Consider the following 27,905-nt stretch of genomic DNA (forward strand, 5'->3'; position numbering starts at 1 on the left):
ATAACCCTCATGATCATTTAAGAATTTCCAAATTAGTGTCTTACTGCGTCCCACCTCAGCAGCATTTCAATCATTAAATTAAATGCTCAAAAAATGTTTTGTCTCACTCTCATTTCTTCTTGTTGCATGTTGAAGCTCTACTTGGAACCTTGTTAAGATCCAGCTATGTTAAAAAGATTTTTGCCATTTTTTAAGTGGTCTTAAACTTTTGATCAGGACTGTATCTTCTGTTTGAAGCTGTGGCAGTTACAGGGGAAGAGCGGCAGCAGAAAGGAAACCCCCTGAACTGCAATAGGGAGAGCTGCATCATGAAGGACACACCCCTGAGCTACCAGCCTGAAATAAATCTAGCAGAACAATTGGAGCAATGGGTTGATATCTGGTTCCATGTGTGGTGCAGGGCTAGTTCCAGAGATTGTCATGTACTATAATGATGTCTGATTTTTTTACATCAGTCATGGCATAACCCCTTTAACACTAAACAAGCTGACTTATGGTAGATGTTGATCATTGTATAGACAGACCAGTGCTGTAATTTCAGATTCTCCAGTGTGTATTCCAAACAAGAAAAGTAGAGGCAAAGACAAGTGTCTTTAACATTTTATAATCATGTTGTGTAATATGCAGGAACAATTTCTTCTTGACCTGTATAGATAGAAACTGTAAAACAGAGCACCACAGGGACATTTTCCAAAAAGTAACTTTTCATTTATTATATTAAAACAATAACATTTCTCTTATATTAAACAATAGACACACAACGGATTAATATTTCATTTATTATCCCTTCCTTTGTCCTAACAGCTATATTGATTTCTAGTATTCTGGTAAAGTGGGGGTAATGTGGATAGGATGAGAGGGAGCATTGGAAAAACTTGGCATGTGATTTTGAAGGTCATTGTGCAAGAAGATTTCTTAACCAAAGATGTTGAATTAGAACTTCTGGCACATCTTACGCCCCATTTTATCTGACACACGGTATACAAATTTCAATGACTAAAATCATGTAAGAAAGCTATAGTATGATAAGGGGGACAACATGGGGTGAATTAGCAGAAGGCTTCTGGCAGATGCCTGCAAAGACGCTACCCCAGTGCACATTCCCATGTGTACTGAAGTGCATCACCCAATCGAGTAGTTGTGACATGAACTGTTAGTGCTATATTTTCATATGACGTTATGATATAATGATATGTTTTTATAGTCGCATGTAATAAAGTGCCTCTGACTTTCCCCATCACTGATAAATACAATATGCACAGCTTGGTAAACCCAGCCATATGTCAACATGCACTAGTAGTATGAAATCTATATTACATAAAATAAATGCTTTGTTACTGCATTTGATTCAAATGCAAGACAAGGTCATATTCAGAAGGGATGTGCATATCATATTAAGGCTGTTCTGCTACCCATAATAACAACAACTCATTTTACCCAAAAGAGGAGAGAACACGTATATTAAAAATAAAAAAAAAACATAACCCACAAATAGTCATATGTAGGTGTGAGGTTTGCATGTGACTTCTAAGCAATTATCTCTTGACCACAGCTATAAAACCACAAGAGAGGAATACAAGGGCACCTGTTAACCCTCTGTTGAACAGTTAACTCTTAAAAATCTGCATTATTTTTTTCACAGCTTTCAGACATGGCTAAAAACAGACGTACTAAATGTCCAGCAACAAAAACCGAGAAAAAAAACAAAAAAAAAACAAGGCTTATGTGACAAACATTGAAGTAAACATGTTACAATTCATTTCTACAGCTCATCCTGCATATTGTGCACATATATAATAAATGCTTAATTTTAGGGATAGCATACTGACAATACTTGCTATAGGTTTAAAGTTGGAACACAACCACAATGAGATAGTTAAAAAAAAATTCTAAATTGTCTGGCAGATCATCTCTGGTGGTTGCCGGTCTTCGGTGGCTTTTAGCTGGCTGCCTACTTCTCATATGTAAAAGCCAATGCATCCCATCGCATTTAGAACTGGAAGGAGTGCTTGATATATAATGGACCTGTAACTAGGCTTTTAACTTAAATCTAAACTTAGTTTGGTCCCACAGAGAAAAAGCCAGTATTAAAATGTAAGAATTAAAAAATAATATATTAATTCAATAATACTCTCAAAAGGTAGGGTGACACCAACACCTTGTACCATGGCTTTAAAAGATAATTCAGCATCTATATCATCCATTTTCAAAGACTGATGCCATAGGGGATTGTGGAATATGGATAACGTATGGATTATTGCAGATGAACAGATCATATACATGGTTTCAAAATCATAAACCTCAAACACCCAAATGACATATAGAACACACATCTACGTATGAGAGAGTCCACAGGGCCGAATATTGGAGTTACACAATAAATGAATCATATCAGAAATCTCTCGACTTTACATTAGGAAACCCTTTTGATTCTCATTTTTTTGCAGTTTATTGGAAATGCTGCCAATTTTGTATCTACTCCTGAAATAGCTGCCCTTATATTACAGTATAATATTCTGATACCATGTCTAGCATTATGGCATTCTGGATCTGTTGGTGGGAAAATGTAACAGGAAACATGTCCACATACACACAAATAAAATGAGACATACATTGAGATGCTTTTAACAGTTTCCTAAGTGGAGATATGTCCGGAGTAATATTTCCATCAATAGATGGTGCATGAGTGATGTCACTGGTTCCCAGTGAAAGACTAGTTGACAAATTAGGATGTCGAAACAGATGGTGGATTCAGCATTCCCTCTCTAGGTTTTTTTTTTTTTTTTTTCAGAGTAAAGTTGTCATATAGTTGGCATAATGTCACATAGACAAGAGAGGTATGGGTGCAGTTCTCAAGAGCTGGGCATTTCTGCTTTGCTGAGAGCAATTGCTAACTCCAGATCTTCTTGTTCCTGGCGCTTTAAACGGTCTAGTCTTTCCTTCTCTGCCCGTTGACTTTCTCGTTTGGCCCACGCTAGCTGCTGCTCCTCGTTCCCAAACTGTGGGATATGAAAATAAAAAGATCAGCCTTTGTGCCTTTCAACACTGGACAGAACTTTATACACCATTTATAATCAGCCAGACAGCTCATGTTCCAATGGAGACCACCCTACCGGTTACATACACAGAATTTGAAATAAAGCAATCTAAATGATAGCGATAACTATACACAACATATTTTGTGTTATAAATCATTTTTTATTATGTTTACTTTCTAACCAACAAATCCTTCCATCAAAAGTCGTAGAAAGAAAGTTGCTTTAGGAGTATGCCAGTTAATATTGAGATCAGGTTCCAGGCTGTTCAGTACCTAGCAACAGTCACTGGTCACTCCTGCATCCTATGCTGGTGGTCATGAAATACAGAAGGACTGTTTCAAGGGGTTAAATATCTTTCAAAAAGAAAACACATTAGACTGAGAAAGTGTTGCACAACGCATGAGAAATATGATCTGTAACATGTACCAAGCTTGGTGCAAAAGATTGCAGATCATTAAAAAAAAAAGCGGAGCAAAGTTTATCTCATCTGCAGTCTTGGTTCTTAACCTTTGATACCCTCCCTCCCCCTAAGGGGGTACCTTGCATTACCCCCATTCTGTGCTTTTAATGTGAATACATGCTCATCAACATAGCTTTGGGGGTACTTTGATGTAATTTATTTGACTTGTGGCTTATGATGGTCATACATGTTACAATAAAGTCATCCGAACCTGCAGGGACCACATAACCCTCTAATGTGTATGAGAGTGTCCCTACTCTCTCCAATGAAAATGTGAAGGAAAGGATGGTGGGACGTTGGATCCTTTTTGTTCTTGAAGGAGATAAGCTGATGCCAAAGTGTTTGTGAACACATGCACGCTCGCTCAAGCCCAGTATACATGTGCACGGTGGCGTATGTCAGGAGGTATAGCTTGGAAACACTGATCTGTCCTTGTGATCTAGTAGAGTTACACAGCATTACTGTAGGATCTGGTCTCATATCATTAAAGAGGACAGGACCGCTCTCCTGCCAGGTCTGTTTTAGGAAATAATTGTCTCTCTCAACAAACCAGGAGCACTTTGTCTTAGAATTCTGTGTTGTGCTGTTCCATCTGGAAATGGATGATTAAACTCCTGGGTGGTACTGCTTTGGTGTGTTCCTACACACAGTGACTCTGTCCAATCACTATGTACAGATGTACCTTACTGACTACACCAGTGGTACCATAATTGTCAATTTATTCATACTTTACCAGGAAGAATAACAGAGGAATAGCATAATGCTGAGTAAAAGTGCTCCAGAATTTTATTGGGAATGCAAAAAACCTGACAGGTGCTCCTTAAAACATAGCAATTTTATGCTGAAAAGTTGTGCAACTTTCTATCATAACTTGTGTTTCAATTATTTAGTATTTTAAGATCTAGTGTGCAAATCACTGAGTAAGGCCTCATGCACACGACCGTTGTTGTGTTCCGTTCCGCAAAATGGGGTTCCGTTTCCGTGTGTCTTCCTTTATTTTTGGAGCATCACCAGACATGAAGGAAAGTAAAAAAAAAATCTAAGACAGGTTTGCCATGCAAATGATAGGAAAAAAACAGACGCGGACGACAATCTTGTGTGCCTCCGTGTTTTTTAGCGGTCCCATTGACTTGAATGGGTCTGCAAACCGTTTTCCGCAAAAATAATAGGACAGGTTATATTTTTTTGACGGACTGGAACCACGGACGCGGATGACAAACGGTGCATTAGCCGAGATTTCAACGGACCCATTGAAAGTCAATGGGTCCGCAGAAAATCACGAAAAACGGCACAACGGACTCGGAATAAAACAACGGTCGTGTGCATGAGGCCTAACTCACACTTGCCAGACTGAGAATAATTAAAGTGTAACTGTTCTTTCAACGTATTTTTAATACAGTGTAGGGACAGGGATGTTACACATTTTTGTAATATTCTTTATCAGGGAAATATGTTTCTTAGTAAAGCTAAGGCTATTTTCACACTCGCGTTTGGTGCGGATCCGTCATGGATCTGCACAAACGCATCCATTCAGATAATACAACCACATGCATCTGTTCAGAACGGAACCGTTTGTATTATCTTTAACATAGCCAAAACGTTTTCTATTGTGCCATATTGTGTCAGTAAAAACGGATCCGTCCTCATTGACTTACATTGTGTGTCAGGATGGATCCGTTTGGCTCAGTTTCGTCAGACGGACACCAAAATGCTGCAAGCAGCGGAATGGAGACGGAACGGAGGCAAACTGATGCATTCTGAGCGGATCCTTATCCATTCAGAATGCATTAGGGCAAAACTGATCCATTTTGAACCGCTTGTGAGAGCCCTGAACGGATCTCCCAAACGGAAAGCCAAAACGCCAGTGTGAAAGTAGCCTTAGGGTACTTTCACACTTGCATTTTTCTTTTCTGGCATAGAGTTCCGTCCTAACGGCTCTATACCGGAAAAGAACTGATCAGTTTTATTCCCATGCATTCTGAATGGAGAGCAATCCGTTCAGGATGCATCAGGATGTCTTCAGTTCAGTCTTTTTGACTGATCAGGATGGAGATAAAACCGCAGCATGCTACGGTTTTATCTCCGGCCAAAAAAACTGAACAATTGCCTGAATGCCGTAGCCTGCATTTTTTCCCATAGGAATGTATCAATCAAAATACCGGAATGTTGGATCCGTCCTTCCGGTCTGCGCATGCGCAGACCAAAAAAAAATCGTAACGGATCCGTTTGTCCGTATGACAAACGGACAGACGGATCCGTTCTTGCAATGCATTTGTAAGGGCTCTTTCACACCTGCGTTATTGTCTTCCGGCATAGAGTTCCGTCGTCGTGGCTCTATGCCGGAAGAATCCTGATCAGGATTATCCTAATGCATTCTGAATGGAGAGTAATCCGTTCAGGATGCATCAGGATGTCTTCAGTTCCGGTACGGAACGTTTGTTGGCCGGAGAAAATACCGCAGCATGCTGCGCTTTTTGCTCCGGCCAAAAATCCGGAACACTTGCCGCAAGGCCGGATCCGGAATTAATGCCCATTGAAAGGCATTGATCCGGATCCGGCCTTAAGCTAAACGTCGTTTCGGCGCATTGCCGGAGCCGACATTTAGCTTTTTCAGAGTGGTTACCATGGCTGCCGGGACGCTAAAGTCCTGACAGCCATGGTAAGTGTAGCGGGGAGCGGGGGAGCAGTGTACTTACCGTCCGTGCGGCTCCCCGGGCGCTCCAGAGTGACGTCAGGGCGCCCCAAGCGCATGGATCACGTGATCGCATGGATCACGTCATCCATGCGCATGCGGCGCTCTGACGTCATTCTGGAGCGCCCCGGGAGCCGCACGGACTGTAAGTATACCGCTCCCCCGCTCCCCGCTCCTACTATGGCAACCAGGACTTTAATAGCGTCCTGGGTGCCATAGTAACACTGAAAGCATTTGGAAGACGGTTCCGTCTTCAAATGCTTTCAGTACACTTGCGTTTTTCCGGATCCGGCAGGCACCTCCGGCAACGGAAGTGCATGCCGGATCCCAACAACGCAAGTGTGAAAGAGGCTCCAGACGGATCAGGATCCTGATCAGTCTTAAAATGCTTTCTGTTGGCATACGGCCTGCCTGCCGGATTCCTCTGCCGCAAGTAGTACCCTAAAACTGAGTACTACTAAGGCTACTTTCACACTGCCGTTCAGAGCGGGTCCGTCTGATGTCTGCTCAGACGGATCCGCTCCTATAATGCAGACGTTTGTATCCGTTCAGAACGGATCCGTCTGCATTATAGTTTGAAAAAAATTCTAAGTGTGAAAGTAGCCTGAACAGATCCGTCCAGACTTTACATTGAAAGTCAATGGGGGACGGATCCGTTTGAAGATTGAGCCATATTGTGTCATCTTCAAACGGATCCGTCCCCATTGACTTACATTGTAAGTCTGGACCGATCCGCTTGCCTCCGCACGGCCAGGCGGACACCCGAACGCTGCAAGCAGCGTTCAGGTGTCCGCTTGCTGAGCGGAGTGGAGGCTGAGCGCCGCCAGACTGATGCATTCTGAGCGGATCCGCGTCCACTCAGAATGCATTAGGGCTGGACGGATGCGTTCGGGGCCGCTTGTGAGAGCCTTCAAACGGAACTCACAAGCGGAACCCCGAACGCAAGTGTGAAAGTAGCCTAAGGAGAGTCCTTCTTCAGTTTTAAATTCTACTGAGTGCTGAAGATGCCTGCATGTAACTTACAGAAGCTTCCAGCCTCTCTTGTCACTACACCAGTCCCTGAATATGTACATGTGCCCTAACTATGTGCCCATCCCTGCCTGACTGGTTACACACAGGGGTCTTCAGTGCTCAGTAGAACTTAAGACTGAAGGCAGACTCTCCTTAGCAATGATGAGTTAGAGCTTTACTAAGAAGACTCTTTACACCCTATTTTCTAGTACCAAAAAAACACTTTCACTAATAAAGTATATTACAAAAATTTTAAAACTACTACATTAATAATAAACTAAAACAACAGTTACACATGAAGGCTAGACAGTACAATGGTTCTGTTGGAGAGACCTACTATCCATACCACTGGCTGGGGCATATCTGATACTATCTATGGGACATGATTTAGATTTACTACATATGTGGACGTTCGATATTTGCTAGCCTATTTAGCACTACAAACTGGATACATGCACAAAGAGACCAACATCAGTGGATATTGTGCAGTATTGTGCTGCAGTTTATCTAGCTGTTTCTTGCTAGTGCAGCCATGAACTACAGCTACATTATATCTCTCACGTGTTGATTATACCCTGTTACATTTTGGGCAACACCATATCTGTGTTTCAGGTGCATTACTTAGAACCTCAATGAAATGACCGACAATTCATTGCATTTTGGATTTTTTTTTAAAACGTGTTTATTCTACGTTTTCTTACAGCAAAGGAGAAAAATCAAATCACACAATGCAAACTCAAATTACATTAATATACAAACCGGATTCCAAAAAAGTTGGGACACTAAACAAATTGTGAATAAAAACTGAATGCAATGATGTGGAGATGGCAAATGTCAATATTTTATTTGTAATAGAACGCAGATGACAGATCAAACGTTTAATCCGAGTAAATGTATCATTTTAAAGGAAAAATACGTTAATTCCAATTTTCACGGTGTCAACAAATCCCAAAAAGTTGGGACAAGTAGCAATAAGAGGCTGGAAAAAGTAAATTTGAGCATAACGAAGAGCTGGAAGACCAATTAACACTAATTAGGTCAATTGGCAACATGATTGGGTATAAAAAGAGCTTCTCAGAGTGGCAGTGTCTCTCAGAAGCCAAGATGGGTAGAGGATCACCAATTCCCACAATGTTGCGCAGAAAGATAGTGGAGCAATATCAGAAAGGTGTTACCCAGCGAAAAATTGCAAAGACTTTGCATCTATCATCATCAACTGTGCATAACATCATCCGAAGATTCAGAGAATCTGGAACAATCTCTGTGCGTAAGGGTCAAGGCCGTAAAACCATACTGGATGCCCGTGATCTCCGGGCCCTTAAACGATACTGCACCACAAACAGGAATGCTACTGTAAAGGAAATCACAGAATGGGCTCAGGAATACTTCCAGAAACCATTGTCAGTGAACACAATCCACCGTGCCATCCGCCGTTGCCAGCTGAAACTCTACAGTGCAAAGAAGAAGCCATTTCTAAGCAAGATCCACAAGCTCAGGCGTTTTCACTGGGCCAGGGATCATTTAAAATGGAGTGTGGCAAAATGGAAGACTGTTCTGTGGTCAGACGAGTCACGATTCAAAGTTCTTTTTGGAAATCTGGGACGCCATGTCATCCGGACCAAAGAGGACAAGGACAACCCAAGTTGTTATCAACGCTCAGTTCAGAAGCCTGCATCTCTGATGGTATGGGGTTGCATGAGTGCGTGTGGCATGGGCAGCTTGCATGTCTGGAAAGGCACCATCAATGCAGAAAAATATATTCAGGTTCTAGAACAACATATGCTCCCATCCAGACGTCATCTCTTTCAGGGAAGACCCTGCATTTTTCAACAAGATAATGCCAGACCACATTCTGCATCAATCACAACATCATGGCTGCGTAGGAGAAGGATCCGGGTACTGAAATGGCCAGTCTGCAGTCCAGATCTTTCACCTATAGAGAACATTTGGCGCATCATAAAGAGGAAGGTGCAACAAAGAAGGCCCAAGACGATTGAACAGTTAGAGACCTGTATTAGACAAGAATGGGAGAGCATTCCTATTTCTAAACTTGAGAAACTGGTCTCCTCGGTCCCCAGACGTCTGTTGAGTGTTGTAAGAAGAAGGGGAGATGCCACACAGTGGTGAAAATGGCCTTGTCCCAACTTTTTGGGGATTTGTTGACACCATGAAATTCTGATTCAACATATTTTTCCCTTAAAATGGTACATTTTCTCAGTTTAAACTTTTGTTCCGTGATTTATGTTCTATTCTGAATAAAATATTAGAAGTTGGCACCTCCACATCATTGCATTCAGTTTTTATTCACGATTTGTATAGTGTTCGAACTTTTTTGGAATCCGGTTTGTAATTCAATTTTATATTAATGTAATTTGAGTTTGCATTGTGCAACTTGATTTTTTTTCCTTGCTGTAAAGAAATGTAGCATAAACACAGATAAGTTGTCGCAAAAATTCCAGACACTTTGATGCGTTTTTTTTTCTTTTGTATCCAAAATGCAGCACTTCCGTGACGTGTGGCAGCAGCCTTATAGAGTGTGCTCTGGCATACAGCATGATCACTTGCAGTTATATCACAGTGAGGAACAGGGGCGGACACAGGCAGCATAGGGCCCCTTTGCAAAGGATGTACCTGCCCCCCCCCCCCCAAACCCCACACATACAAATATAAACATATATGTGCAAATAAAAAACATCTTGTGAATATGTTTACAATATGTATATATATTCTTTTCATACTAGGTCACGACTCTGACTGTGCCCAAAGCATAACTATACACACCCAGTACCCCCTAATGCCCCCACATAGTAATTATTCCTCCTTTGTGCCAGTACATAGTAGTTATGTCCAGATATGTGCCCCCTCACAGTAGTAATGGTCAGATATGTGCCCCCTTCACAGGAAATTAAAAAAATATACTCACCTAGTTCCTCATGATCACAGTTCAGCCGCTGGCGCTCCACAGTAGTAGCAGGATGTAGTGTCACACATTGCTCTGCTGGTCTGTATAGGAGGAGAAGCACAGCAGATTCCCAGCCGCACCGCTCCTCCTCCTACACAGACCAGCAGTATGATGTGTGACACTACATCCTGCTACTGCTGTGGAGCCAGGTCCATATTTAGATTTGATGCTGCCCTAGGCACTTTAGTGACAGCTTTCTCCCCCCAGTGAAGTCCATAGCTGATGGTAAAATGCTCCCTAGGCCTTCAGCTATCCCTCAGGACTCCCTCATACACTTGGACAATTAAAGGACTGACCTGTTACGTGTGCGCTTGGCAGCTGAAGGCATCTGTGTTGGTACCATGTTCTTATGTGCCCGCATTGCTGAGAAATATGATGTTTTATTATATACAAACGGGGGTGTTACCATTACACCTAGAGGCTCTGCTCTCTCTGTAACTGCCGCGCACTCTGCACTTTAACATGGCCCGGTGGGATGATATTTTCACTGCCAGGCCCTGTCAAAGTAGACAGGGAGCGGCAGTTGCAGAGACAGCAGAGCCTCTAGGTGTAATGGTAACGCCCCCGTTGCTCCTAGAGGATCATTTGCATATATTCAAATATTATTATTTTTTCTCAATAATGCATGCATATATGAACATAGGCCCAACACAGACCGGTACTGATGGGTGGCTTTAGCGCTGCCCTAGCCATTTTACAGGTTAAGGCAGCGCTAAAGCATGTCCATTAGTGCCAGTGACATCACCGGGCTCATTGCCAGGTGGAAGCCACTCCCAAATAGTATCCCCAGTGGTAATAAGGCTCCCTACAGTGCCCTCAGTACTAATAAGGCCTCCCTATAGGGCATCTCTTATAATCTATAAGGCACTTCTATAGAGCTCTCAGTAGTAGTAATGCCCTCCACCACTGCCCACAGTATTTATAATCATCACTGTAGTGCCCCCATAAATTATAATGCCCGTCCTCTCCCTCCAGTCTTCTATACCATGCAGTCCCATGTAAATAACCTATCTTCCTTACAGTCTTCTATACCATGCAGTCCCAGGTAAATAACTTCACTCCTCTCCCTTTAGTCTTCTATACCATGCAGCCCCATGTAAATAACACCAGTCCTCTCCCTCCAGTCCCATGTAAATAAATTCTCTTCCTTACAGTTCGGTATAACATACAGCCCCATGTAAATAACTTAAATCCCCTCCTTCACCCCCTCCAACACATAGTCCCATATAAATAACATCACTCCTTACCCTCCAGTCTTCTAAAATATCCAGTCCCATGTAATTAACACCAGTCATCTCCCTCCAATCTTCTATAACATACAGTCCCATGTAAAAAACATATCTTTCTTATAGTCTTCTATAACATACAGTCCTATGTAACCGACATCCCTCCCCTCCCTTCAGCCTCTCTAACATACAGTCCCAGTTAAATAACATATTTCCCTCAAACTAAGCAGGGAGGAGGTATAATGGGGAGAACCACATCTCCCAGCATTTCTCTGACACTTACATTCATTCCATGGCATCACAGGTCTCCACTACTGAGCGCTACCTCTTTCTGCACTGGTCACATGACGGTGACCTCATCACAGGTCCTACCTCCACTGCTGAAAAGATCACATGACTATATCATCGAAGGTCCTTCAGCTATGGAGTGTAGACACAAATCGGCAGCAGATTCACAGTAAGTGCTAATCAGGCCCCCCCCAAAACTCTGCTCCCTCCTGACCTCCACACCAAAGTGCCCAGGTTACCCTGTTGGCAGAGGTAGGGAATGAAAAATATGATAAGATAAAAAAATAGACGCCTCTGCTGGCACTGGCATGGGCCCCCTCCCTTGCTCTGGGCCCCTGTGCAGTTGAACCAGGTGCACAGGCGATATTTTATTCCATGTGAGCACCATTTTTCCCTGATTTTTTTTTCAGACCTTTCGGATTTGCTATGTTAAATTAAAGCTATGAAGCCAGTGCAAACGAAGTCTAATGCATATATGACTTGGCAAAATATTACTGTTACATATCAAACTGGGATTCAGTGCTGTCCATCTTTGAAAGACACCATCCTACCTCTGAGAAGTGTAACTGATGACAGAGGTAAATTTGCACATCTGCTGGATAAAGGAATAGTCTGTTAGGTCAGTTACAGACAGCCATTATGCAGCTACAAGTTTTAATTTTCTGCCATAGTTCTACAGAACTGTGGTCTATACTCAGTTATCAGATCCATGTAAGGGTTTGGGTATAAAAATACTTCTAGGATAATCCATCTTAAAGTCAAAAGTGATGTCCAATATGCCAGCAGATCCTCCATTCGGCTTTGAGACTGCTTGAACAGAATAAACTGGGGCATGTATAAAATAATAACCTTGTTCCCACTATTTTCTAAACTGCATTGGAAGTCGGAAACTTATGCACTTTTTGGTTGCCGTAGACTATTATCACCGTCTTCTCTGAGAGACTGATTTACACAAGACCAACCATGTAATAAGATTTGCTAATGCAGCAACTTGAGTAAAGAATGTGATGAAATCCAAATCTCAGTGGTTTGGTAGGTTGCTTTTATTGTGTCATCTGACTTTCTCCTTTCAATCTAAGCCTCAAAATGGAGACCAAAGGAAGACCACATTTCAATTGTATTCAGAGGAGGAAAAGGAAATTGAGTTTAGGGTAGGAAGCCGGGGTCTTGAAGGAAGCAGCTGCAAGTAAGCATAGCAAAGGATAAGGAATATTTTGAAATGCCTGAGATTTAACTGCTTCCTTTCCACCAAAGACCATTACAATGCTTTGAAATAACTAACATAAGAAACAGTGATATTTTAAAATCATCAATCATCAGTCTTTGAAAGTTTGTGTTTAAAATGACTGTCAAAAAGCTTTTTAATTTTAACTTACGGTAATATTCATGGAAAATTGAAAATTTGTGTTAGAATTTTTGGCTGCTCTCCTTGTTCATTTTGGAAGTGGTGTACCATTGAAAATGAAATACAAAATATTGAACTGTAGCATTCAGCAGAGAGAGAGAGAGAAAACTCATATCTAGGTAGAGAAACCACTGTATGCTTCCTGCTTCTGTGAGGGAAGATGTTATCTGCTAGTATAACAATAGATTAGTAGAATTAGAATGACAATACTATTCTCTTGATAGGCATATATAAAGGTGCCCACTGAAGAGCACTGAACTTAGCGTAATGCTCTGAGTCACTAAAGGAGACTCTCTCTGGTCAGAGTGAATGGTCTGACTGAGAAAGTCAAGCGAGGCTGTTTGATGTGCTAAAAGTCCAAACAAAGGGGGAAATGAAAGAGCCACGACAGGGAGTAGAATACATGGATATATATCATGAATATATCCAATAAACTATTCACCTGTTACATGGAATATTCACATTCAGGGTATTATTTGTGATACTATTTTGATGGTAATCTTCCTTTAAGCACTTCCTGCTTTTTAATACCACGCCAATTTGTAGTTTGTAATCTTCCTTTAAAACAAATACTTTTCAATTCTAAAATCTTGGAATAAAGATCGAATCAGAACAAATTCCTTATTCTTACCTTGCATCTGTTTTTCAGAGTTTCAGAAGAGATGCAAACACCACGTTCATATTAAAACAGAATGCTATGGACCGTTTGTCCCAGTAATTCTATACACTTAGGGACAATATCACAGCACATTACAAATGGTAAAGTGCTGTACAATATGTTTGTGATACATATAAAGTATTATGTTCTGCAGTTGATAAATATCAGTGCACATACGTTCCTACATCATCATTTATTATTTTGGAAAGTAAAGTAGCTTTTCTGAGTGATCGTAAAGGGTCAGTTATCCGATGTCTGCTGGGTGAATTCTGATACGCTGCAAAGAATACTAAGAACATGTGGACTCAAACTGGCCATACACACTTAAATGTACTCATAGCACTGACGGACCCAATCTCTAACCATGTGTGGCCGTGCTGAAGCACAACTTTTGAGCTCTGAACCAAACCAAACCTATGGAACAAACTCACACATCAGAAACGATACCCTGCCACTAAAACTTTATAATCGGTACTATTAAAAATGACATCAGTATGACACCCTATGTAGCTGTACCAGTGAGTTTACCCAAATCCATTAAACACTGAACTCCCCCACCCACCAAGCTGAAAAAATCTTTATTCTGTGACACCATATAGGGTATCACTTGTTCCCCCTCTGGTTAGACTACTTATCACATCTGCAGCCGTGTGTTCCAGACGGCAATTCCGGCAAAGAATGCCTGAGAATCTGGCCGATTCCCAGCATATTTGGCGGGTAGCTGCCAGATCCTATTATAGTCAATGGGTGGGAGTATTCGGCAATGCCAGATCTGGAGAACTCCGCAGGCTGTTCTCTACCAGAACAACGTGACAGAGACTCTGCTGCATATGTGAAACTAGCCAGCTAGTTTGCATCTCTGAAAAATGGTGTGGGATTATGTGTCGATGTGACCCTTCAGACAGTGGAAACCCTTTCTGGGGATACGTTTAATGAGTGTAATAGTTGAAGGGTATGGTCACAGGTGGAGTATAGCATTTACAGCAGCAGCAAAGTGGATGTGATTTTCATAAATCTCATCCAAATGGTATATGCATATGGTAATTTTCTATTAGAAAATTAGCGAATAACTTGACATGAGGATTACATTTTAAATCTGCAGCATGTCAATTTATGTTGTGGATTTCTGCATCTGATTTCGCCCCATTTGCAATCCAAAAGGTAAAATCAGTGGCAAATCCACAAAATTTCAGAACAAGATCCCCACCATTTCGTACACATTTTGCTGCTGCGGCCATACCCTCAGGCATCATACCGAGGTCTGTTATAGTGACAGGTTCACCTTAAAAGTCCAAAAATGACTAATCTAACCACTTCACTGCGTCCAACAAGGCACATTTCATCACTAACGCTGTAAGGTGTGTTACCTTACCTTAGACCACAAAATAAAATCCAGTCATTTTGAGTTTGATTTTGTTTGCAACCATTAGAACACACACTAACCTGTTTTCTGTCTGGATTCTGCATTGTCAGGCTACATGTAACGGTAGAAACATTAAGTGACCCACAGAGGAATACACAAAGGGAGGGGAATGCTGAAGATGTTTCCATTTATTGAAAAAACACACAAATTCTTATTTTATACATAAATACAACATAGCAAAAGCAGACATGCAAGAAACAGTGAAAGTCTGAGCAGCAAGAGATGCAAATTGCAAGCTGGTTAACATATAGCAACCCAGGTCAGAAGAAAAGGAATGATTTAGCATCCTGGAAATAGTGGTCTAAACGCCCATTCCTCTCTTACCAGTCTATAGGTTGCATTATTGCTGAGTTTTCCCCCAGGTATGACATGGCTTTTCTTAATACATATTAGTAAGAGGATAAATGCATTGCTAGAACAGGAACAGGCAAGTACATTGAATTAAAACATTCATATTAACTAAATTTTCCATACAAAAAAATAATAATATATATATATACAGTTGCAAGAAAAAGTATGTGAACCCATTGGAATGATATGGATTTCTGCACAAATTGGTCATAAAATGTGATCTGATCTTCATCTAAGTCACAACAATAGACAATCACAGTCTGCTTAAACTAATAACACACAAAGAATTAAATATTACCATGTTTTTATTGAACACACCATGTAAACATTCACAGTGCAGGTGGAAAAAGTATGTGAACCCCTAGACTAATTACATCTCCAAGAGCTAATTGGAGTGAGGCGTCCGCCAACTGGAGTCCAATCAATGAGTTGAGATTGGAGGTGTTGGTTACAGCTGCCCTGCCCTATAAAAAACACACGCCAGTTCTGGGTTTGCTTTTCACAAGAAGCATTGCCTGATGTGAATGATGCCTCGCACAAAAGAGCTCTCAGAAGACCTACAATTAAGAATTGTTGACTTGCATAAAGCTGGAAAGGGTTATAAAAGTATCTCCAAAAGCCTTGCTGTTCATCAGTCCACGGTAAGACAAATTGTCTATAAATGGAGAAAGTTCAGCACTGCTGCTACTCTCCCTAGGAGTGGCCGTCCTGTAAAGATGACTGCAAGAGCACAGCGCAGACTGCGCAATAAGGTGAAGAAGAATCCTAGAGTGTCAGCTAAAGACTTACAAAAGTCTCTGGCATATGCTAACATCCCTGCGAATCTACAATACGTAAAACACTAAACAAGAATGGATTTCATGGGAGGATACCACAGAGTAAGCCACTGCTGTCCAAAAAAACATTGCTGCACGTTTACAGTTTGCACAAGAGTACCTGGATGTTGCACAGCAGTACTGGCAAAATATTCTGTGGACAGATAAAACCAAAGTTGAGTTGTTTGGAAGAAACACACAACACTGTGTGGAGAAAAAGAGGCACAGCACACCAACATCAAAACCTCATCCCAACTGTGAAGTATGGTGGTGGGGGGGGGCATCATGGTTTGGGGCTGCTTTGCTGCATCAGGGCCTGGACAGATTGCTATCATCAAAGGAAAAATGAATTCCCAGTTTATCAAGACATTTTGCAGGAGAACTTAAGGCCATCTGTCCACCAGCTGAAGCTCAACAGAAGATGGGTGTTGCAACAGGACAACGACCCAAAGCATAGAAGTAAATCAACAACAGAATGGCTTAAACTGAAGAAAATACGCCTTCTGGAGTGGCCCATTCAGAGTCCTGACCTCAACCCGATTGAGATGCTGTGGCATGACCTCAAGAAAGCGATTCACACCAGACATCCCAAGAATATTGCTGAACTGAAACAGTTCTGTAAAGAGGAATGGTCAAGAATTACTCCTGACCGTTGTGCACGTCTGATCTGCAACTACAGGAAAAGTTTGGTTGAAATTATTGCTGCCAAAGGAGGTTCAACCAGTTATTAAATCCAAGGGTTCACATACTTTTTCCACATGTGAATGTTCACATGGTGTGTTCAATAAAAACATGGTAACATTTAATTCTTTGTGTGTTATTAGTTTAAGCAGACTGTGATTGTCTATTGTTGTGACTTAGATGAAGATCAGATCACATTTTATGACCAATTTGTGCAGAAATCCATATAATTCCAAAGGGTTCACATACTTGTTCTTGCAACTGTATATATATATATATATATATATATATATATATACACACACACACACACACACACAGTAAAATTCCATTATTCCTGCATAAATAGGACCTGATAAGGAAATGTTTCTCAAACATTCCTTACTGGCAAGCAGATATAGGACAGAATTAGGGCTCATGCACATGACAGTATGCCCTCAAAGACATACCGTTTGTGAGTGGGTTATATGTCCCGGAGCGGCATACATCGTGCGCACAGCATCATAGGTTACTATGATGCTGTGCGCATCGCGCCGCCCGCAGGACTATTGTCCTGCACTAATAAGATCTCATGAGTGCAGGACAATAGCTCTGCGGGTGGCCTGATGCGCATAGCATCATAGTAACCTATGATGCTATGCGCTCCCGTACGCACGATGTATGCCGCTCCGGGACATATGGCCCGCTCACAGACCGTATATCTTGGAGGGCATACGGTCGTGTGCATGAGCCCTTAAAGACATATTTTATAGCTAGAGAAGCATAAAGAGATCAAAAATTTATTAAATATGCAACAGCTTTGCTCAATATGACAGCACCAGTCTGGCAAGATTCCAGATTGCTGTACTATAGGAATTTTACTATATATATATATATATATATATATACATACAGGTGAAACTCGAAAAATGTGAATATCGTGCAAAAGTTCATTTATTTCAGTAATGCAAATTAAAAGGAATTGCATAAATGCAGCTTAAAATTAAAATTTTGTGAAAAGGTTCAAAATTCTAGGCTCAAAGTGTCACACTCTAGTCAGCTAATTAATCCATACCCCCTGAGCAAAGGGTACCTCAAAATAGTGACTTTGGGGTTTCATAAGCTGTAAGCCATAATCATCCAAATTCTTACAAATAAAGGCTTAAAATATCTCGCTTTGCATGTAATGAGTCTATCGCATATGTTAGTTTCACCTTTTAAGTTGTATTACTGAAATAAATGAACTTTGCACGATATTCAAATTTTTCGTATTTCACCTGTATATATATATATATATATATATATACACACACACTATAATATATATATATATATATATATATATATACATACACACACTATAAAATATATATATATATATATATATATATATATATATATACACACACACACACATAGCAAAAGTTTGAACATCCCTTGTCGAATAACATGTTCTGTTGATTTTGAATGTTAATAAAAGCTAAGAAAACCTTTGCAGGGAACATAATTCAAAAATATCTGTAAAGAATAAATCAAGGCAACTGGACTTACTGTAGATCTCTTGAAAACGCTTCACTCGTTCTTCCAACGAGCTTTCTCAATTCTGTGAAACGTTTTCAAGAAGTCTACAGTAAGTCCAGTTGCCTTGATTTATTCTTTACAGATATACCATGACCTGGATAAATGAGAACCTTCACAGACATCATTCAAAAATGCTATATTCCTGCAAATCTCAATGCACCATTAGAGTTTATTTGCTGAATTTATCATACTGAAAATAACAAAATATCAAAATTGGCACGTTCAAGGGTCTGTGTACCAACACCAATGGATTCAATGTCAATTTTGCTGTGTTTTACAAGCTGTAAAAAAACAAAAACAAAACCAGCACAGGTGATTGTGTAGACATTTGCAGACTTCAATAAATAAGTCTGGACAAAGAGAAAGCATTAAAGGGAACCTGTCACCAGGATTTTGTGCATAGAGCTGGGGACATGGGCTGCTAGATGGCCGCTAGCTCATCTGCAATACCCAGTCCCCATAGCTCTGTGTGCTTTTATTGTGTTAAAAAAACGTTTTGATCAATATGCAAATGACCTGATATGTGTCCTGTGTCCGGAGATGAGTCCAGCGGAAAGGAGCCCAGCACCGCCCCGCGTCCTCCGAATCTCCTCCTTGCTGGCTGACGTCACAGAGCTGGAGCGCCGAAATCTCACGATGCGCGAGCTAGCGCATGCGCAGTGTCGGCATCATGTTCATTCCCTGTGCTGGCATCAGCACAGGGAACGAACTACGCATGCGCTAGCTCGCACATCGCGAGATTTCGGCGCTCCAGCTCTGTGACGTCAGCCAGCAAGGAGGAGATTCGGAGGACGCTGGGCGGTGCTGGGCTCCTTTCCGCTGGACTCATCTCCGGATACAGGACACATATCAGGTTCATTTGCATATTGATCAAAACGTTTTTTTAACACAATAAAAGCGCAGAGAGCTGTGGGGACTGGGTATTGCAGATGTGCTAGCAGCCATCTAGCAGCCCATGTCCCCAGCTCTATGCACAAAATCCTGGTGACAGGTTCCCTTTAAGGACAGGCACAACTTCTCCTGCTTTTTTGAAGTCACTCCTGGTTTTGGCTTCCAAAACTGCATCAAAAACCTGACCTCGTGGCTGTACCCTAAGGATACCATCCCAGGGTGCGGCAGGCTGTCTGTGAAGAGGCCACGCCCACCAATTGGCAACCAATGGCCGCATGATTTTACCACTAAATCATGTGGCCATTGGTTGCAAGAGTGGGTGTGGCTTGCCCACATGTTGCCAGCCACATCCATAGGGTCATACTGTAATTTTTTTTAAAACATGAGGTTTTAGGATGTCCTCCACAGTCTCCTGATCAAATTACTAAACATCCTTGGGTAGATCTCAAACATGCTGTGCATGCAAAAAAGCCAAAGAATAGTTCTCCAATCATTGAAATGGTTTTTGCAGAATTCCACATGCTTGCCTCCAGAACAACCCCATTCAGATGAACAAAACTGATTCTTAGTTGCAGAAATTTCTAAAGCAAAATGCACAGCGTGCAAAGGCTAGCTACATGAAACATCTTCTACCAAAGGGTAAGTGCTGACTGACAGGATACCCAAGTTTTTGCACATATTTTAGGTTTAATTCCTTTCTACTGTGATAGATTCAGCAAACAGACTCGGCACGTGCAGACTTTCATCCTGAAGTCTCTTCTCTGGATGTGTTATTTTCACTTAGAAAATGTACAGATCAAATTAGCTGACAAGGCCGCTTTTGCATACATACCCACGCTTACATTCACAAGCTCTCACGGACCAAAAAAAAAAAAGAAACAAAAGGACAGAGATAGAAAGCAAATTGACCAGACTGACCAAGCAGCCTCATTTACTTCTCTATGTTTGAGGATATGCTTGCCAGAGCACTTTAACAAATTGATAAAAATGTAACCGCTGCAGATACGTCCACACGTATGGCTACTGATTTTCCCTCTGCGTATGTGGGAAGAAAATCTGAAACTTATTACACTAGCAGCTAGGCATGCTGTGGAAAAATACCCATGCAGAAATTGACCTATGGTGCATATTTTACATCCACAGCATGTAAATTCTTTCTGCAGATTTTCAGAGTAGATATCACCCTTTGGAATTTCACCTTCTGAAATCCGCCTGGTAAAGGCGCAGACTTAGGAGAAATCCCCAACCGATTTGTTTTTGCCCCGTGTGGCCGTACCCTTAGGCCCCTTGCAGACGAGCGTGTCCGGATGCGTTGCGAATGCGTTCAGTGAAAAATGCGCGATTTCGCAGGCAAAGTCATTCAGCTTTGCCTGCTATCGCGTTCCGTTTTTATTGCGTGGGTGCAATGCGTTTTGATGTGTTTTGCACGCGCGTGATAAAAAACTGAATGTATACAAACAACATCTCTTAGCAACCACCAGTGAAAAACTATTTTTACGCAGCTCCAGTCATTTCTATGGGGCCAGGGCTGCGTGAAAATTGCAGAATATAGAACATGCTGCGATTTTCATGCAACGCACAAGTGATGCGTGAAAACCAACGCACATGTACACAGTCCCATTGAAATGATTGGCTCCAGATTCGCATCACGCATTGCACCCGCGCGGAATACTCGCTCGTGTGAAAGGGGCCTTAGTGTAAGTTACACTTTCATGGGCTAGATAGGCAGTTAAAATACAACTACCCAGATGATACATGGCCTATCTGCTGGGAGACATAACGTAAAATCCTGTAGCATATGCATTCAGAACATAGCTATGGTAATGATGCACAGACTGCAGACTGGTCCTACATCACATCACTGCAGAATGTACTAAGAAATCCACTTCCAGAGTGTACAGATTTGAAGCAACCAGCACAAGTGCTAAATAAGTGGTGTTCCTCTTAACCCAACCATTACTAGCCTTTGCTGTATTGCGCCCCTCCTTTAGGCAAGCCTACTCTACAACTTGGCCCAATGATGAAAAACACATTAAAAGCAACAATGTAAAACAAAACACTTGTTGATCCAGAGACTTTACAAAGAATGTATTCGTTTTCCAGACCATCAGTAACCAGAACACACCAACACTAATACATTAGGTAAATGAAAATGGTTTGACAACAGGTTGATAATACAGAGCAAGCCGTGTAAGGATTATTGGTTCAGATCTTCACAGTTTTGCATCTGTCCCAATACAGAAGAGGGATCAGCAGCATTTTATTGGGCTACGGATTAATTAATGGGAACCAAGGCTTCTTTATACGAGGGGAGAGGAGATTCAACTTACAGAGCCAAAGTTTGCAAACCCAGCAGATGTTCCCTTAGAGTGCTTCCCTGGTTGTGAGGTGGCAAATGGGTCTTTCCCACTGAAGGGGTCCGTAAACGCCTTTCTGCTCTGAAAAGGATCCCCTGGTTCTGTCCCAAATGGCTGGAAGGGATCACTGGACTTCTGAAAATGTGTTGAACTCAGCTGACTGACCGGAGTATTCTTACCTGGAGACAGAAAGGAAGAAGTATGACGTTTTATTTAGATTATCAGATGCATAACAGAGGTAACAGGCAGTCATTTATAAAGGCTGATATAGTAAAGTAAATAACCATCTTGATTACAGTATATTCCAGGATGAAACTGCCATCCCTTCAGTGCTTTATAAAATGGTGTATGTAATATTTCCAACCGCTTCTAAAAACGTGCAAAATGACTGACAGCTCAGGTTCAAGCCTGCACAGGTAGCAGTGAAGCAAATGACTGACAGATTAGTAGACAGACAAACTGTCAATCCTTGGAGGAAGATGTGAATTGGCTTTTATCACTAAGGCTACTTTCACACTAGCGTTTTTACTAGATCCGGCAGGGCTCAGCAAAAACGCTTCTGTTACTGATAATACAATTATCTGCATCCGTCATGAACGGATCCGGTTGTATTATCTTTAACATAGCCAAGACGGATCCGTCAAGAACTCCACTGAAAGTCAATGGAGGACGAATCAGTTTTCTATTGTGGCAGAGAAAATGGATCCGTCCCCATTGATGTGCATTGGGGTAATGCCGGATCCGTCTTGCATCCGCATCCCAGGACGGAAAGCAAACTACAACATGTTGCGGTTCGCTCTTTGCTATGGGAACGCAACTAAACGGAACGGAATGCATTTTGGAGCATTCCGTTCTGTTCAGTTCAGTTTTGTACCCATTGACAATGAATAAGAAGAAAACGAAAGCGTTTTTTTCCCCGGTATTGAGCCCCTATGACGGAACTCAATACCAGAAAACTTAACTCCTTAAGGACACAGCCATATTTCACCTTAAGGACCAGGCCATTTTTTGCAAATCTGACCAGTGTCACTTTCAAGTGGTGATAACTTTAAAACGCTTTGACTTATCCAGGCCGTTCTGAGATTGTTTTTTTGTCACATATTGTACTTCACGGCATTGGTAAAATGGAGTAAAAAAAAATCATTTTTATTTATAGAAAAATACCAAATTTTTGGAAAAAATGGCAAATTTCCAAGTTTCTATTTCTCTACTTCTATAATACATAGTAATACCTCCAAAAATAGTTATTACTTTACATTCCCCATATGTCTACTTCATGTTTGGATCATTTTGGGAATGACATTTTAGTTTTTGGGGATGTTACAAGGCTTAGAAGTTTAGAAGCAAATCTTAAAAATTTTCAGAAATTTTCAAAAACCAAATTTTTACGGATCAGTTCAGGTCCGAAGTCACTTTGTGTGGGTTACATAATAGAAACCACCAAAAAATGACCCCATTCTAGAAACTACACCCCTCAATGTTTTCAAAACTGATTTTAAAAATGTTGTTAACCCTTTAGCTGTTCCACAAGAGTTAATAGAAAATGAAGATAACATTTCAGAATTTCTATTTCTGGTAACCTTGCCTCACAAAAATGTAATATAGATAAATAAAAAATCATATGTACCCTAAAAATAGTCCCAACAAAACTGCCTATGTGCAGCACGAGGCCTCAAAATGTCCTCATCTCGGCTGCACTGACCGGAGTCCAGTCACCGGGCCTAGCCAAAAAGGAGCCCGGGTGTTGAGCAACAAACTGTTGGGCGTACAGGTTTGTTTGCTCCACCATTAGATTTACAAATTGGTCACTGAAAAAAAAGACTAAAATAGTCGTATTCAGTGAAGCCCACTGTGGAAATCTGGATTCCTGATTGGCCTACAAAATCAGGAATCACGGGCTCATAACGCTCTGGGGTATACCAGACAAGTTCACCGGCAGGGGGCTCCGGTGGATTTAACTGGTGGGCCGGAAAACTAGTACAAGCCCCAGAGCTGCTCGTACTAGGGTGGGCCACAGGGTCCCTAGCATGGCGGTCCCCTTGCTCCGCCGCTTGGGGGCTCATCATCATCGCTAGATGATGATGAGGACACGGATGACAATAGGAAAGTGGGGTCATCCTCGTCCTCACTGGGACTCTCGGACTCTGAGGCAAGATGGGCGTATGCCTCCTCGGCTGAGAACATCTGGCGGGCCATAGGGGAGTGTGTGTGTGTGTGCGCGTGCGTGCGTGGAAAACTTTATTTGGTGTGTGTGTGTGTGTGGGGGGGGGCACGGGTGTTCGCGAACTCACCCTAAACCTAACAGACAAAAAAATATTTAAAAAAGACTAACTAAAAAAAGGGCAAAAATTTGAAAAAAATTATATTTAAAATCGCTGATAAACCGTCCGAAGTTGATCAGCGGTGGGGTGTGCGTTGCGCTAACAGTGGCCGGAGCTGCAGCACCCCTGGGGGGTCTAGGGTCACACTAACTTGCCCTAAATGATCCCTGCCTAATCTAACCTGTGCCTAGCCTTTCCCTAATTACCTGGTTGCTGGGGCACAGATGGGGGTGCTGGCTGGAGATCCGTGCAGCGATCCACGTACAGCGCTGCGGTAATTTGAACCTCCACCGATCACCATCCTGTTCCGGGTTATCGGGTCCCCAGAGACCCGAATAACCCGGAAACGCAGCAAACCTCAGGTCTGAATTGACCTGCGGTTTGCTTGTCACAGGACCCCCCGGCGCATTTAGCCAAGGTGCCTGTTCAATGATTTGAGCAGGCAACGGGTTCCGATCACCGCCCGCCGGTGATCGGAACTATACATGGCGTACCAGTACGTCATGTGTCCTTAAGTACCGGGACAACATGCTGTAGCGGTACGTCATGTGTCCGGAACAGGTTAAACGCTAGTGTGAAAGTACCCTTATGTTTCTATGTTGATTTACCATTAAACTGTCCTATGGATGCAGGAAATCACAGGTAGTTGGATAAAGGTGTTGCCATACAATCACTGCTTATTACCTAACCACAGGATTTGTGATAGCTGGGAGGAGTTCCACAGCAGTCAGAAGAATGGGGTGTCCACATTTGGAATGTAACAACATACAAGCTGCTACTCAGACTGATGGAGATAGAAGAGTACTGTGCTTGGCTATCGTCAACAGTACCATAGGGACTGAATAAAGGGCAGCACACCAACGCTCCTTTGGACACCAATTATTATTTTAGGGCCAACTGGAAAAAGAACCTTTTAAACATACAAAAAATATGTTTTTAGTCATTGTTTCCATGTAACTCGATGATCCCAAACAGGTACCCCCCATTTGAATAGTACATAAGACATTGGGTAGTGCGACGATTGAGCCTACTGACTCCTATGTTGTACAATTATAAGCTGTCATTGCCCTATGTGACCCCCACTATGGCTAGCGGATTTACACAACTTTGTTGGAGTGGACCAGGCTCTCTATTCATTCCTATGAGATTAACACTGAGGTTCCCATAGGAATGAACACACAGTCTGTCTTCCTGTCTACTCTAAAAATGCTGTGTGAACTGGCTAGTCAGAGAGACGACAGAGGTGTGGATATCTAATATATGAGTTCCTTTTTTTTTTTTTGGTCAGTTCTTGTATATATACATACAAAAAAATAAGAGACTTCTCAAATTTTTTCTTAAATCGGTATCTCCATATGTATGGCAGCCATCATTGGGGACAACAAAGCTATAGACTGGCAGCGGGCGGAAACGACTACGTCTACTGACCAAGATGATCGCCACCTCATTGGAATCTGACTTAACAGCCGTAGGATGACATCAAGTGACCTACATAAAGAATGGCAAGCGGGAACTGGGGTGAAATCCACGATAAGAACGGTTCAAAAAAAGCTTTCTAGAGGCAGGGCTGAAGTAGCTGAAAGCTAGAAAAAAAAGCCCTTTGTCATCAAAGCTGAGCTGCTTGAATCCCTGTGTCTGGAGTGGCATAACGTTACCTAACAGCAATGTGAAAAACTGGCGGAAAGCATGCCAAGGCATATGAAAGCTGTGATTAAGAATTATGGTTGTTCCAGGAAATACTGATTTCTGGACTCCACATAAGCTTAAATATTAGTACTGTGTTGTAAAATGAATATGAACTTGTTTTCTAAGCATTATTTGAGGCCTGATATTACTGCAGCTGTTTTGGTATTTTGACCTGTTTTATTTTTAGAAAATGAAAAGATGCTCTAAAATACAATATTTTTATCTGGAATTTAGGAGAAATGTGAGTAAAACAAAACTGCTCTTTTAATGTGTGTATATACATTATATATACAGTGGATATAAAAAGTCTACACACCCCTGTTAAAATGTCAGGTTTCTGTGATGTAAAAAATAAAAATTAATCATTTCAGAACTTTTTACACCTTTAGGCTGCATTCACACGTCCGTGCTGTGGTGCGGACCCGCAAATTGCGGATCCGCAACACACCCGCCCGGCACCCCTATAGAAATGCCTATTCTTGTCCGCAGCTGCGGACAAGAATGGGACATGCTCTATCTTTTTGCGGAGCTGCGAAAGATAGGGGCCGCGCACCGCGGATGCGGACAGCACACTGTGTGCTGTCCGCATCCATTCCGTCCCCATAGAGAATGAATGGGACCCATTTTGTGGACGTGTGAATGGAGCCTTAATGTGACCTATAAACTGTACAATTCAATTGAAAAACAAACAAATCTTTTAGGTGGAGGGAAGAAAAAATATAAAAATAAAATAATATGGTTGCATAAGTGTGCACACCCTTAAACTAATACTTTGTTGAAGCACCTTTTGATTTTATTACAGCACTCAGTCTTTTTGGCTATGAGTCTATCAGCATGGCACATTTTGACTTGACAAGATTTGCCCACTGTTCTTTGCAAAAACACTCCAAATCTGTCAGATTGCGAGGGCATCTCCTGTGCACAGCCCTCTTCAGATCACCCCACAGATTTTCAATCGGATTCAGGTCTGGGCCCTGGCTGGGCCATTCCAAAACTTTCATTTTCTTCTGGTGAAGCCATTCCTTTGTTGATTTGGATGTATGCTTTGGGTCGTTGTCCTGCTGAAAGATAAAGTTCCTCCTCATGTTCAGCTTTCTAGCAGAAGCCTGAAGGTTTTGTGCCAATTTTGACTGGTATTTGGAACTGTTCATAATTCTCTCTAGCCTAACTAAGGCCCTAGTTCCAGCTGAAGAAAAACAGCCCCAAAGCATGATGCTGCCACCACCATGCTTCACTGTGGGTATGGTGTTCTTTTGGTGATGTGCAGTGTTGTTTTTGCGCCAAACATCTCTTTTGGAATTATGGCCAAAAAGTTCAACCTTGGTTTCATCAGACCATAACACCTTTTCCCACATTGGTCTTGCCACTCTATCTCATAGCCCAGACATATGAAGAATACAGGAGATTGTTGTCACATGTAACACACAGCCAGTACTTGCCAGATATTCCCGCAGCTCCTTTAATGTTGCTGTACGTCTCTTGGTAGCCTCCCAGACCAGTTTTCTTCTCGTCTTTTCATCAATTTTGGAGGGACGTCCAGTTCTTGGTAATGTCACTGCTGTGCCATATTTTCTCCACTTGATGATGACGGTCTTCACTGTGTTCCATAGTATATCTAATGCCTTGGAAATTCTTTCGTACCCTTCTCCTGACTGATACCTTTTAACGATGAGATCCCTCTGATGCTTTGGAAGCTCTCTGTGGACCATGGCTTTTGCTGTGGGATGCGACTAAGAAAATTTCAGGAAAGACCAACTAGAGCAGCTGAACTTTATTTGGGGTTAATCAGAGGCACTTTAAATGATGGTAGGTGTATGCTGACTCCTATTTAACCTCTTCAGGACACAGGGCGTACAGGTACACCCTTATGTCCTGGTACTTAAGGACACAGGGCGTACCTGTACGCCCTTTGTATTTCTGATCACCGCCGCGCGGCGGGCGGTGATTGGAAGCCGGTGCCTGCTAAATGCCCCCATGTCGACAATCGCCGCAAACCGCAGGTAAATTCAGACCTGCGGTTTGCGGCTTTTACCTATTGCGGCGGCGGGCGGTGCCATCGGGTCCCCATGCGGCTGTAGGG

General features: G+C 41.9%; 1 protein-coding gene across 2 annotated transcripts in view; it reads right to left on the minus strand.

Annotated features, from left to right (window-relative positions):
* Nucleotides 1–2,696: 2,696 nt before the first annotated feature.
* Nucleotides 2,697–27,905, minus strand: part of EPS15L1 (epidermal growth factor receptor pathway substrate 15 like 1) — a 297,626-nt gene continuing 272,417 nt past the window's right edge. For both annotated transcript variants that reach the window (XM_040417436.1, XM_040417435.1), the window contains 2 exons: nucleotides 21,792–21,997; nucleotides 2,697–2,999 (listed from right to left, as the gene is read on the minus strand). In XM_040417436.1, coding sequence (XP_040273370.1) covers nucleotides 2,853–2,999; nucleotides 21,792–21,997 — 353 coding nt within the window. In that variant the 3' untranslated portion in view covers nucleotides 2,697–2,852. The remainder of the gene's footprint in view (nucleotides 3,000–21,791; nucleotides 21,998–27,905) is intronic.

This window comes from Bufo bufo, chromosome 2, assembly GCF_905171765.1.
Source record: "Bufo bufo chromosome 2, aBufBuf1.1, whole genome shotgun sequence".
Lineage (NCBI taxonomy): Eukaryota > Metazoa > Chordata > Amphibia > Anura > Bufonidae > Bufo > Bufo bufo.